The sequence below is a fragment of the Grammomys surdaster genome, unplaced genomic scaffold (assembly GCF_004785775.1).
Source record: "Grammomys surdaster isolate TR1022 unplaced genomic scaffold, NIH_TR_1.0 243, whole genome shotgun sequence".
Classification (NCBI taxonomy): Eukaryota; Metazoa; Chordata; class Mammalia; order Rodentia; family Muridae; genus Grammomys; species Grammomys surdaster.
Window position 1 is genome coordinate 2,182,623 of NW_021604688.1, and position 12,282 is coordinate 2,194,904.

At 44.1% G+C, this 12,282-nt stretch overlaps 1 protein-coding gene across 2 annotated transcripts in view; it reads right to left on the reverse strand.

Annotated features, from left to right (window-relative positions):
- The window catches only part of Garem1 (GRB2 associated regulator of MAPK1 subtype 1), a 178,406-nt gene extending 168,358 nt beyond the window's left edge, over positions 1-10,048 (reverse strand). Inside the window, exon 1 of one of the 2 annotated variants that reach the window (XM_028774880.1) lies at positions 9,566-10,048. In XM_028774880.1, coding sequence (XP_028630713.1) covers positions 9,566-9,686 — 121 coding nt within the window. In that variant the 5' untranslated portion in view covers positions 9,687-10,048. The remainder of the gene's footprint in view (positions 1-9,565) is intronic. The other variant, XM_028774879.1, reaches the window with a different exon arrangement.
- Between the last annotated feature and the right edge of the window lie 2,234 nt (positions 10,049-12,282).

The window sequence follows — 12,282 nt, forward strand, 5'->3', positions numbered from 1 at the left end:
TGTGTGTGTGTGTGTGTGTGTGTGTGTGTGTGTGTGTGTGTGTGTGTTAACTTGAAGTGCATGACTGAAATTAATCTTGGCTGATATACAATAACCATGATAAACAAGCTTCTGAAATTTCTGCCGAACCAATCTACTCTAGCTCCATTTTAACTGGCCAAAACATGGGACCAAAATAAACAGAAAAAATAATGGAGCCTCTCAATAAAGCTTCCTGTGACTTGTTATTTTTAAGTAGGTAATCTGAACCTTCTAGGGCAATTCTATCTTACATACACACATGTGCCTCTCTCTCTACTAATTAAGTCGATGTTTAACTTGGGCCTGGAGCTTGACTGTCTTTGTGGGACACTGGACCCAAGGTAGAATTGAATGCTGAAATATCCTAAATGTGAACACCCTGAAACAGTCTGTGATGAAAGACCCAAGGGATAAGACTAAGGATACAAATGACAGGGAAGTGGATAGACATTAGTTCTGTGGTTCTGGCCATTCCTGCTGGTCCATCGTGACTACCAGAGAAGGGTACTCCAAAGTGCGTACTTGTGGAAGAAAGAGAACCAGCAGAGGTGGATGCTCACATTTTCTGAAAGATTTTCTTAGGGAGTTCTTTAACCATTTTATGAATGGATAGAAGCCTCCGAAAACTAGTGTTTGTAACTGTCTACATGGTAGTACATATGATTAGAAACAACAGTGTAACATAAAGGGGGTGGCCCTTGTCTGCTATTTTGAGTGTATAAATCTAGTCCCCAGATAAAGAGATAGAAAAGTTTCAATTCTAACATCTTAAAGTCTGGCATTAAAGAAACTATCATCTTGCTGGGCAGTGGTGGCACACGCCTTTAATCCCAGCACTTGGGAGGCAGAGGCAGGCGGATTTCTGAGTTCAAGGACAGCCTGGTCTACAGAGTGAGTTCCAGGACAGCCAGGACTGCATAGAGAAACCCTGTCTCGAAAAATAAAAAAAAAAAAAAAAGAAAGAAAGAAAGAAAGAAAGAAAGAAAGAAAGAAAGAAAGAAAGAAGAAAGAAACTATCATCTTAATAAAGACAAAAAATGTATCTGGATGAAGAAATTTTTCTCTAGTGAGTTAAGAAAATAAGCCACCAGACACAGTATATCTTAACTCTTTCCAGAGATATATACATAAATACTACTCAAAAACAATTGCATTCTCCTCTGTGCTATTTCTAAGCTCGAACCCAATAACTGCAGTCCATGGCCAGTATTACTCAGAATAACAAATATCTCTACAGTGCTAAGAATTCCTATTGCATTTTAAATTCAATAATATGGTATTTATTAAACAAACATTAAGCCAGCAAAGCCCAAGTGGTATTTAACCACTTCAATCTGGGTTAACAATTAGCAGAATCAATTAAAATGTAGGCAATGCATCCACAGTACTGCAAAGGGCTTGGGAGTGTTTTTCCTTCCCATCCTACAACAGAATACTCCTTCAAGGGCATAAAAGGAAACTCACTGTCTGGGATTAAGACACTACAGTCAGTCTTGCGGCTATTCTAGGAAGAGACAACTGTACCAAATTAGCAATTATAGTCTTGTAGCACATTTGAACCAAGTGGTTTGCTTTGCTTAGAAATAAAATTGCTAGTGTCCATGATGAGACTCTGGGTGACTGAACAGATGGGCCCTCATTGGGCCTTTCTTTCTAGAAGTAAGTGATGACTAGTCTCAAAGATTCCAGCATGCAAATGGGGATCAGGTGAGCAATGTAATGACATCAAAGTTTTAAAATTCAAAGGGCATGGCTCATGCAACATGCACAGTCACCTTCATTTGAGCATAACAGATGGCTTATTGATCAGCAACTTTTTATTTACCCTGAAAACGAATTGCAATTTCTGAGAGAATTTATTTAAAATACTATAACTAACAGCTATAACAGGCCTGCAGATGTCTTAGGCCACACAGTTATTAACACTGAGATTTGCTCATTCATTTATTAAATGCTTACTTGGAGCTTCCCATATGATGGACTTTGTGCTAGGAGCTGAGAAATAAGAAAACAGCTCTGGGTATCTTTAACCTGAAGTTGGAGAAAAGGTTCTTGTAGATTTCAGAGTAGAGGTAGGTAGGGAAGTGGGGAGGCTTTTCATGTGAGAATATGCCATGAAAGAATTAATCTTCAGAAATTTAAAACCTTTTGATGTTCTTTAAGAATGACAAAATATGTAAGCCACAAGTGGGAGGTACTTTTTGTTTTGCACACAAGGGCTGGTGTACTAAAGACTGCGGGTCCTGCTAAGACCAGAGGGGAGTTATGAGTTTTCCACAAGCCGTACTTTAGTAAGTGAAAAGACAGAACCCTTGGGGATAGCCAACAAAAACAAATGAGTTTACAAGCTGGTCTACAAGAACTGGCTATTTTAGTAAGGCAGCCAATGAGAGAAAGAGACCCAAAATACTCCCTCTTCAACTGATGAGGCAGAGGATAACAACAGTCAAAACACTTCCCCAGATTCTCAATGCCAGTGTGGAAATGCATTTCATGTAAAACTTTCAAAACAGCCATAGAACTTGAAAAGCAAAGACACTAAAGTAGCTACGTCCATCCTCGCCTCATGTATCTAAGTGTTTATCCCTGTCCACTGTCTAAGACAACATCCTCTCTCATTCTGAGTTCACCATCTTTAGACATGGCCAATAGTCAAGATAAGTCAGAACTGGGAGAAAGTAAACAGCATACTGTGTTCGAGAGGACATGAAATGAACTTTCTCATCATTTACCTGCCATACAGAACTAACCACAGCTACTAAAAAGGACCACCATTAGCCAAAATCATGAAAATATATAAGCAGATGTTCAAATGTCTTAGCCCTTTGCTTTGGTACCACTTGGACAGACCTATGTGTGACTCTAATTCAGTTAAGAACCCTTCCCTGATCTTCTGCTCCAGCCTCTCAGCCCAATCGTGGGTTCATTCATAACACTTTCTTACTGATAAAGACTTCACTCCGTTTCATAACCTGCAGATGTCTACAACACCTATAATTCACAGAAAAAAAAAATAGGCTGAGCCACCTGGAGCACTTCTCTCTCTCTACCTGAATAAATGTAATAACATCCATTACTCCAGTTCCCTCTGCATGCTCAGCGATACACGAAGAAGCCTCCCCCTGAAAGTGTATAAGCATGTCTATGCCAATCTTAGACGTGCATATAAACTATGAGGCAATACACATGTAATACCCATATGCTATTGCATTATATTGCATTAATGCCCAAAATAAGCAGATCACAGACTGCTTTCTCCACGAAGAACAAAGCTTTTCTCAACACTACAATTCTCATAGGGAACTGCATAGTATGGGCCTAATGAATTAATATTACAGGACCATTTATAACACACATTGGAGGTGCGTATGTCTATTTTTCCTATGTGAAAAAAACTACAAATGAAAGAAATGAAAAGATCTAACCAAGATTGTACAGCTACAAAACAGTAGTTATTTACTCCAAATTCATCATTAAACACATTTTTCCATCCCTGAGCGCTTGTACCCTCTGTATTGCAAATGGACTTTCAGGGAGAAATGAAGCCATCAAATTGTGTGTGTGTGTGTGTGTGTGTGTGTGTGTGTGTATTCTGGTGCACACATGTGCATGTGCACCTCCCCCCAACCCACACATGTCAATCACAGAGCACTTATATGAATTTCAGAGACAAAATATGGATTTAGATGGATCTCTGACATTTCTAAGCAGGCATTACTTGGGTTCAATATGTGAGGGTTTTTCCAGAGAGAATCGACTACAGGCCAAAGCCTCACTCTGAATGTGGGTGGCACCACACTAGGGGCTGGGATCCAGCCTGAAGACAAAAGGAACCAGGAGAAAGCCAGCTTGGTGTCATGGACCTTCTCCTCCTGTTTCCTGATCTGTAGGGATGTGAGCAAGCAGCTGCCACAAGTTCTCACTTCCTCCCATGGTGACTAGCACCCCTCAGATTGTGACCCCAAATAAACTTCTCCTTCCTTAAGCTGCTCCTTGTTAGATACCAGGTCCCAGAAGTGAGAAGAGTGACTAATACAACAGAGTAGGAGACGAATGCTGGTTTTTACCTGTCTCCAACTCGATTGCTTTCTTTCTTCTTCCTTCCATCATTGAAGACAGCCTAGGACTTTCTTTTCCTTTTGGAGGACAAAGCCTCAAATTATTTTTTACTATCCTGTACCAACATTCTTCAAACCCGAGTTTGTGTTCAAAGGCAAAGGTTCTGAACTTCAAAGCTACCGAACAATGCATTTCCAGATTCCCCACCTCCAAAGATAACTATTTAAAATGTGTTCTGCTTGAGCCATGGTGACCCTAGGGTGGTGACCCTGCCCTATGACAGATGGAAGCTGCTCTTGACCTATCCACCTTAAACAGTCCTTCACCCACTAAATTCAAGTAACTCATACAAGTATACTTTTTCCCAGATCTTTCTAACATACACTGGGCAGGGATTCAAAGATCATGGGGATAAACAAAGGGAACAAGGACAGTGTTGACATGTTGAGAGGTGAAAAGTCTCCAGCATCTGAGTGACTTTTTGTACCTTAAGAAATTCTGTGTGTGTTCTGGGGACAGCCCAGAGATGAGCCCAGGGCCTCTATACATGCTGGGTAAGTGCTCTATCACTGAACCACACTTCCAGCTCCTTTGTTTGGTAAAAGCTTTAGTGGATAAAGGGACTTGTCACAAATGCCTGCCAACCTGAGTTCAAACCCCAGAACCCACACAAGGAGGATGAAAGGCCAGATCCGATACAGTTGACGTTGTTCTCTGGCCTGTACATACTATGCATGCCCTGTCACAAAATAATATTGTGACCTTTTTTAAAATCTGGAAATTTTCAAATTCTAAAAGTTGTCTGGTTATAAAAAAAGTACAAAATGCTATATTCTAATTTGCTTTGTTTGTTCAGACAGAGTGATCAAAAGAGCCATTTTGAACACTAAGGGAAACTGCATGAGGACACTATTCAGGGTACGAGGAGGCAGAAGCATGGATTTAAGGGTACAAGGAGAAGGTACCAAGTTTCTAACAGCTCGAGGACTTATTCATGCTTCTTTAAAAAAAATATTGAAGGTTGATAAAAAGGCTCTGTGGCTAAAGGCGCCTGCTGCCAAGTCTGATGACCTGACTCAGATCTCCAAAACCCAAAAGCTGGAAGGAGAGAACCAGATCCTACAAGCTGTCCTCTGGTACAAGCATCCTCAGAGAGAGGGGGGGGGCCGGGGCGGGGGGGGAGCGGCGGGGCGGGGAGAGAGAGAGAGAGAAGAGAGGGAGAGAGAGAGACAGAGACAGATAGGGACAGAGATACATGTGAATAAATGTGATTAAAATAATATGAGACACTGGGAATCAAAGACAGATTCTATTAGAGCTTTTGAAATGATATAATGATGTACCTTAAAATACCAATATTTATAAAATGTTGCATATTTTCTGCATTTAAAACAAGAATGAAAAGTTTTAAGGAAGTTTTAAAGTTTAGAATGTGCTTAGGGTACACAAGTTCTTTAAGAAAAAAGAAAGAAAAGAAGGAAGGAAGGAAAGAAGGAGGAAAGGGGGAGGGGGAGGGAAGAAAATTCTGAGCTAGATCTTTAAGATTTTTTGCAAGATGAAGTAGAAGATAGTTCCCCACAGACCCAGTTTTGAGCATGGGCTGCTGGGGTGGAGCAGTAGTTAATATTCTCTGTCCTCTTCTTGGTTCCAAATGAATTCATGGAATCCGATCCTGCAAACAATTTATAAGACTACAACCATTTAAAATACCTGACAGTCAGTGAATCAATAACTGGGTCTGGCCTCTGCTGACCATAGCCATCCTATCAACTTCCCAGGGAGAATAACTACAGGTTTTTCCTCCGGATTCTCCAGAAAGACTCATGAGGCAAAACATAGGAAGTCTCACCAATTTTGTATTTACCTCTCAAAGAGAAGTTTCTTCAATGGAGAGCAGGCAAGAAGGTTCAGTGCGTAAAGGCACTTGCTGGAAAATCTGATGACCTGAAATCCATCTGTCAGACTCTCATGGTAGCTGGGGAGATCTGACTCCCATGAGTTATCCTCTAACATCCACATGTACATTGTGGTGTGTATGCCTGTGCAAGCAAACACACACACACACACACACACACACACACAGAGAGAGAGAGAGAGAGAGAGAGAGAGAGAGAGAGAGAGAGAGAGAGAGAGACAGAGAGACAGATACACATATACATATGAATAAATAAACAAAATTTAAAATTTTCATCATAGGACATATCAAATTAAATGCATCTAATTTGCCTGGCTCATGCAAATAATTGGAAAATTCTTCATGTACTGTCAAGTTAATACTGTTAAAATACTAACTGTACAAAGAAGTTATCTGAAGAGATACAAGCACGAGCCCCACATGGCATTTGTTTCCTTCTCTCTCCTGACTTTCTCCATCTGTAACCTCCCTTCTTCCCTTCCCAGCCCCTCCTTTGGGAAGCAGAAAGTCATCTAAATATGATGGATGACGCCAGCACTTAACTCGGTGTCTACACCGTTTTAAAAATATTGACTTTCTGGTCCTTACGCTTTCAGAGACAGTGAGGCTATTTAGAGCAGAAGGCAGACCTGGCCCTTCCCACTCCCTTCTCTCAGGAGGAGGCAGAACAGCCTGAATGAGGGGCACAAAGGCTGCTGGAAATCCCACTGCTCATTTCCAGTCTTTGGTTCAACCTCTGAGTCCACACTCCCCAAATCCTTAAAGCAGGGCTGCTGAGGAAGTAAGGCAATGTGTGCAACATGTGGAATATACCTGTGTGCAACAGGCAGCCGGTGAGCAGCACTGGCGAGGTGAACTTCTTCCAACTTTCTAATGTTCTTCTAGGACTCCTTAAAGGCAGGGCCAATCTACCTTCCTTTTAGCATGACGCCAGTTTGGGGCATGTTTTTCTATTTCTTTCTGTTTTTTTTTTTTTAAACAAATGGTTTGGAAAATAACTACTTTTCATGTCTGTGCATGTGTGTGCACGTGTGCGTGTGTGTAAAATGTTCGCATAGCATTAAAAGTGGCTAAATGACACACACAAGATTAGACTTTACAAATCGTTGAGAGTTTACCTGTGGCATTTGAAAATATGGCAGCAATGTCCTTACTCTGTCCTCAACACTGTAGTGAACAATGCTCACGGAAGGAATCTATGTTTGGCTCTTTTAAAGCCAAATTGAATTGTTAAAATAACATGTCCCCTGCCCCCATTAGATTAGCAAAAACTTAAGTAAACAAAGAGTCCAACTATAGTTAGGATGTGGGCCCAGTGATATTCTCACAATGCCTACGTTTGCATGAGTATAACCTTTGGTCTCTAGAGCAAAGACAATTGTATCTCAAGTTTTAAAGGGACTCCTATGCATTCAGCAAGCCAGAAATGCATACTCACTCCCAAAACAAATCTATGTACAGGAATGCTCATTATCTCGGAACTTTGAAATAGCAAGAAGGAGGACATCAAGGAAGAAGAGGAGGAAGAGGAGGAAGAGGAGGAGGAAGAGGAAGAGGAAGAGGAAGAGGAGCAGCAGCAGCAGCAGCTTAATATCCATCAATAGAGGAACAGATAGATATGTGTTGTAACTATTCCCAAGGAATATCATGAAGATATTAAAATCTACGCTAATAAAAAGGAGATGGGCCCCGTTAGTGAAGGAATCAGGTATAATGCAGTACTGGCTACAAGTAAGTGAATTTAGTGTGCTGAAGTGACTCTCAAGCGGTAATCACAAGCGGAATTTACAACACAGAACTAGAGTTACACATGGTGATCAAATCCATCCAGGCCTTGAAAGGACACAGTGTTAAGACTCATAGCCCACATCCTATTTGACAAGAAGTGTGGGTTGAGCTCAGTGCTGATTTGGATCCTTTTACTGAGCAATGGGATAAGAAAGTGGAGAATGAGACTTTAAAAGTTATGTGTGAGGCTGATACACAGCCTCTTTGCACTTTGAGTTGGAGAAAGCCTGAGTGATTTTCACACGGAAGGCACCAGTGCTCTCTCGCCTAGCTAAGAAGTTTTGGCAGAGTTTGCAGAGATGAGAGAAGGTCTGGAAATGGAAAGGTAAAGACTCACAACCTGCCAAAACATACAATTTTGCACAGTGGAGGAGGAAATAAAACTGTGAGAGCACACACACACACACACACACACACACACTCTGCAGATACATACTAAAGCACAACACACTTTGCCAAGCAGAAATGCTTCAGTGTGCCATCTGTCCTCCCCTGGATTCAACAGTATTACCATCACACATTTCATTCCTAGTCTAAAAACTAGTTTATTCCCAGTGCCCACCACAACCACCACCACCAGCAGACAAGGACATCAAGCATGCCAATGTTTCCCAGCTTTGACAAACTTTCTTATATGTTAATTCTCTTGTCAGTGTTTTTAATGTCTAACTTTACTCCAGACAAGAAATAGAACAGGAATTTCTTGGGGGCATCTATACATCTCAGGTGAAACACTCTTACTCCAGAAAACCAGGGGTGAAGCAAGTGCCTGTCACTGGGAAACGGAACATCCTTCTGCTCAGACCTATTTTGATATGGCTTGCATGTGGCCATGGCTTTCTGTCTATGTGCCTGCCTGCTGCCAACCTGGTGCCCCACAACCCTACAGCAGAACAGACGTCTTCCTACAATCTGCCGTCCCATGAAGCTAAACCTGGTGAAGATACAGTGCAAAAACACAGACACAATTTACACACCCCCTCCAATGTCACAACTCTCAAATTCAAAGGTGTCCACGTGACTGCCAGTAGCACATCTACATATTTGTTTGCAGATGTCACAGTGCAGAATAATCAGTGTGTGTGTGTGGGAGGGGGGTGTTCTAGTTGCTTTCTTGAGGTCAGTTTCAGGAAATACTGGCATTTCTTGGTTCAAAGCTCAGATTGAAAATCAATATGTTTTAGTGGCTTAAAATATTTTTTTTTCTAAGCTCGAAGAGCGCTAAGCTAATAATTAACCTTAAGCATACCAGCACTTCTGCTAAAGACATTTTCTGTACACATCCCCAAATCATTCGTTGTTGGATTAAACAGAATAGACAGCTGTAATAAAAGGTCGCCAAGAAATGAGATCTTTTTCATTGGGTCACCTGGGAGCTTTTCCTCTGAAATGTGCAGCTTCTGGGCGGACACAGGGAGAGCCAGTTGGAGAGAGCACCCCAAACAAGATACCACCCAGAGTCCAATTATTTTCGTCAGAAAGTTGCCTAAGATAACTTCAGGATTCCCAGATTGAGTAATTCTTGAGTCCAAGATTACTATCTGTAGGTTTCCACGATGTAAGGTGTCTTTATTAACTGCACTGCAAGGGTTCTGATTTGCACCTCTCCGGAGGCGACGACTGCTGCTGGGGGGGAGTGGAGAGCAACGCACCAGAGCTGCGGTAGCCTCTTTGGCTAACTAGACGGCTAGGGGCGAGCACCGATCCTCCCAACCACCTCCCCCACCCCTCCCGCCATCGGTCCCACCCTTCCTGGCACCCGTGCGTCCCGCAGGCACTCACCGCTGTCCAGCCGCGCGATTTGGGGCAGCCGGTAGGTGCTGACCAGCAGGTCGAGCGGCATGGCCACTGGGCTCCACTTCACATCCTTGAGGCTGCAGCCCAAGGAGGGCGCCGGGTCCATCTTCCCCGCCTCCTGCGGCCCCGCGCTCCCGCGCCCGCGCCACCGCTGGCTGGCTGGCGGCTCCGTACTCCCGCCGCGGGCAGCCGGACAGCGAGGCACAGTAGCGGGGACGCCGGCGTCGGGCTTCAGCGGCCACACCGAGGCATGGCTGGAACCCGCGCCCTCAAGCCAGGGGAGCACTGCAGGCGGCCCGGCTGGCTGCGGCGGCTCCTGCTCCTCCTCCGCCTCCCTTGGCCCCGGCTCTGCAATTGCAGCGGCCAGCCGCCCGCCTCCTCCTCCTCGGCCCTCTCCTAGCCTCCGCCTCGAGCACAGTGTGAGGAGGAGCCGCGGGTCCGAGTAACGCCATAGCAGCGCTCCCGGCACTGACTAATCAACAAGGTGCAAGGGACGCCTGCGCAGCCCGCCCCAGCACCGCCTCCGCGCCCGCCTCCCCATCGGAGGCACCGCCTCTCTGGAGCATAGGCTCCGCCTCCCCAAAGAGGCCTAGCCTCTTTGACTCCTCGGTCTCCGCCCCCACGACACTAGCTCCACCCCTCAGGATGCAGGCTTCGCTTCTCAGGAACTCGAGCTCCACCTTCACTAGCTCCGCCTCCCTTCCAGTAGGCTCGGCTTCCCACACGCTCCGCCCCTACATGACCACAGCTCCTCTAGCTCCTCCTTCCTCCGCCTAGCCCCGCCTCCCCGTTTCAAGTCCCTCAGGACCCACCTTTCACAGCTCCTCCCCCTGTAGGCTCCGCCTTCCGCACTTTTACTAGCTAGGCGCTGTGCCTCCCTTCCAGGCGGCTCCCAGGACTGCGGTACTCGCTCGGCTGCGCTCTGCAAGCTTTGGCTCTCGCTCCCCCGTCCGACCGCTCCGGCGCCCTGCAGCCTCGCTCAGCGCGTCCTTCCCGGAGCTCGAGGTGCAGCCCTCTTAGTGTTAGGCAGTGACGAACCCTGATGTTGCCTCAGGCAGCTAGCTGCAGGTTGTCCACCTTTTAGTGACCCGGGCAGGGAAGAGCCTGCTGGAAGCCGCTGTGGAGCCAGCCTTCCGAGGTGCTTCCCACCCAACCCCACAGACCAGCTGGAAGTTTCTGTGACCAACCCAAGTGCGGCTGCAAGGCAGGATGCAAGCTAGTGCATGAGCTTTTGAGGAAAACCAAGAGATTCTTCCTCATTTCCTTCCCTAGACTCACTTCAGAATATTGTTTATATCTACTAAATTCTTCTGCTCAACTTTTTCATTCAGTGACATCATGCTAATTTTTTCAGTCGTGAAGAAAAAAATTACATCAGAAATACATAAAGTTCTGAGATTCACTCACATGTTTCAAAACCACATCGTTCTAAGTACCAGCTATTTTTTCTAAATATCTTAATAATTTCTGAAAATAGAGCTTAGACTCAAAAAAAAAAAAGAAAGAAAGAAAGATGACAGAAAATACCTCAGGTTGGGTAAGGCCAGGTCCTTCATTTGTCCATTAATTAGATCCTAAATCCTTATATGATGAGCTTATTTTAAAAAACAAATACAAAGCGTGGCTTTCTGTTTCTATTATATTCTCCTTAAAAGCTCTCTTCCCAAAAGGACTGGTGACCTATGACCTTCAAACAAGACAAAAAGTAACGAAGATTAATATAATCAGATTTGTTTTTAAATCAATAAAGGCCTTACATTAAATTTGCTCTTATAGCTGACCTGGCAGAAAAGATTTCATTTCTATCCTAAGTATTTAAGGGAAGAAGTTTTAATGAGCCAATTCCTGGTAAGTTTATCATCCAGAAGAAATCCTTAAGAAGCAGTAAATGTGAGATGGCACATTGGTAAGAGTAAGAAAATATCAACTGAACTGCCAGTATAGTATTCCACATGTATTTTAAGGATTATTAAACCAACACAGGGTATGTAAAATCACAGGAACGGGATGCAGGGGGTGCTACTCTGGATCTTAAATGATCCCCTGAAACCCATGAGATGAGAGGGCTGAGACAGGCTGGTCTAAAGGTAGTGAGTTTTCTCAGTTGGTTGTTCACACCCAGTTACAGATTGAAGTCCTGTTCTATTCTTTCCCTCTTCTTACGACTGGACTTGACTAGAGATAATGTAAGACAAAGCCCACCTACCCCAGAACTTCCCTAATGTGCTTTAAATTTGAGTCTGGGATATCATTCTTTGGTAAATCATGGGCCTTTACAATATGAGAGGATTTGGGGGAGCTCTTCAGAGGTGGTGCAGCCTGTAATGGGTGGAGACTGATGAGAGGTCTCTAGGTTATTTGGGATGGGGGTCTCCCTGAGGAGGATAAACTGTGGAACCCTGGCTTCTTCCTTTGCTTCTCTTTTGCTTCCTAGATGTGATGAAGAGAACAATCAGCTCCACCTCATAGAGGCCCCAAAGCAACTCATTACGGACCTCATCAGAAACTTGAAAACTGTGAGCCAACTGTAAGAGATTCCTCTGAAGTACTTGTCATAATAAAGGAAGTCTGATTAGCACAGCCAGTGACGTGTACAGCATATTCTTTATAAACATGTCCTATTTGTTAATTGATGAGGAGAGAGAGAGAGGGGGGGAGAGAGAGAGAGAGAGAGAGAGAGAGAGAGAGAGAGAGAGAGAGAG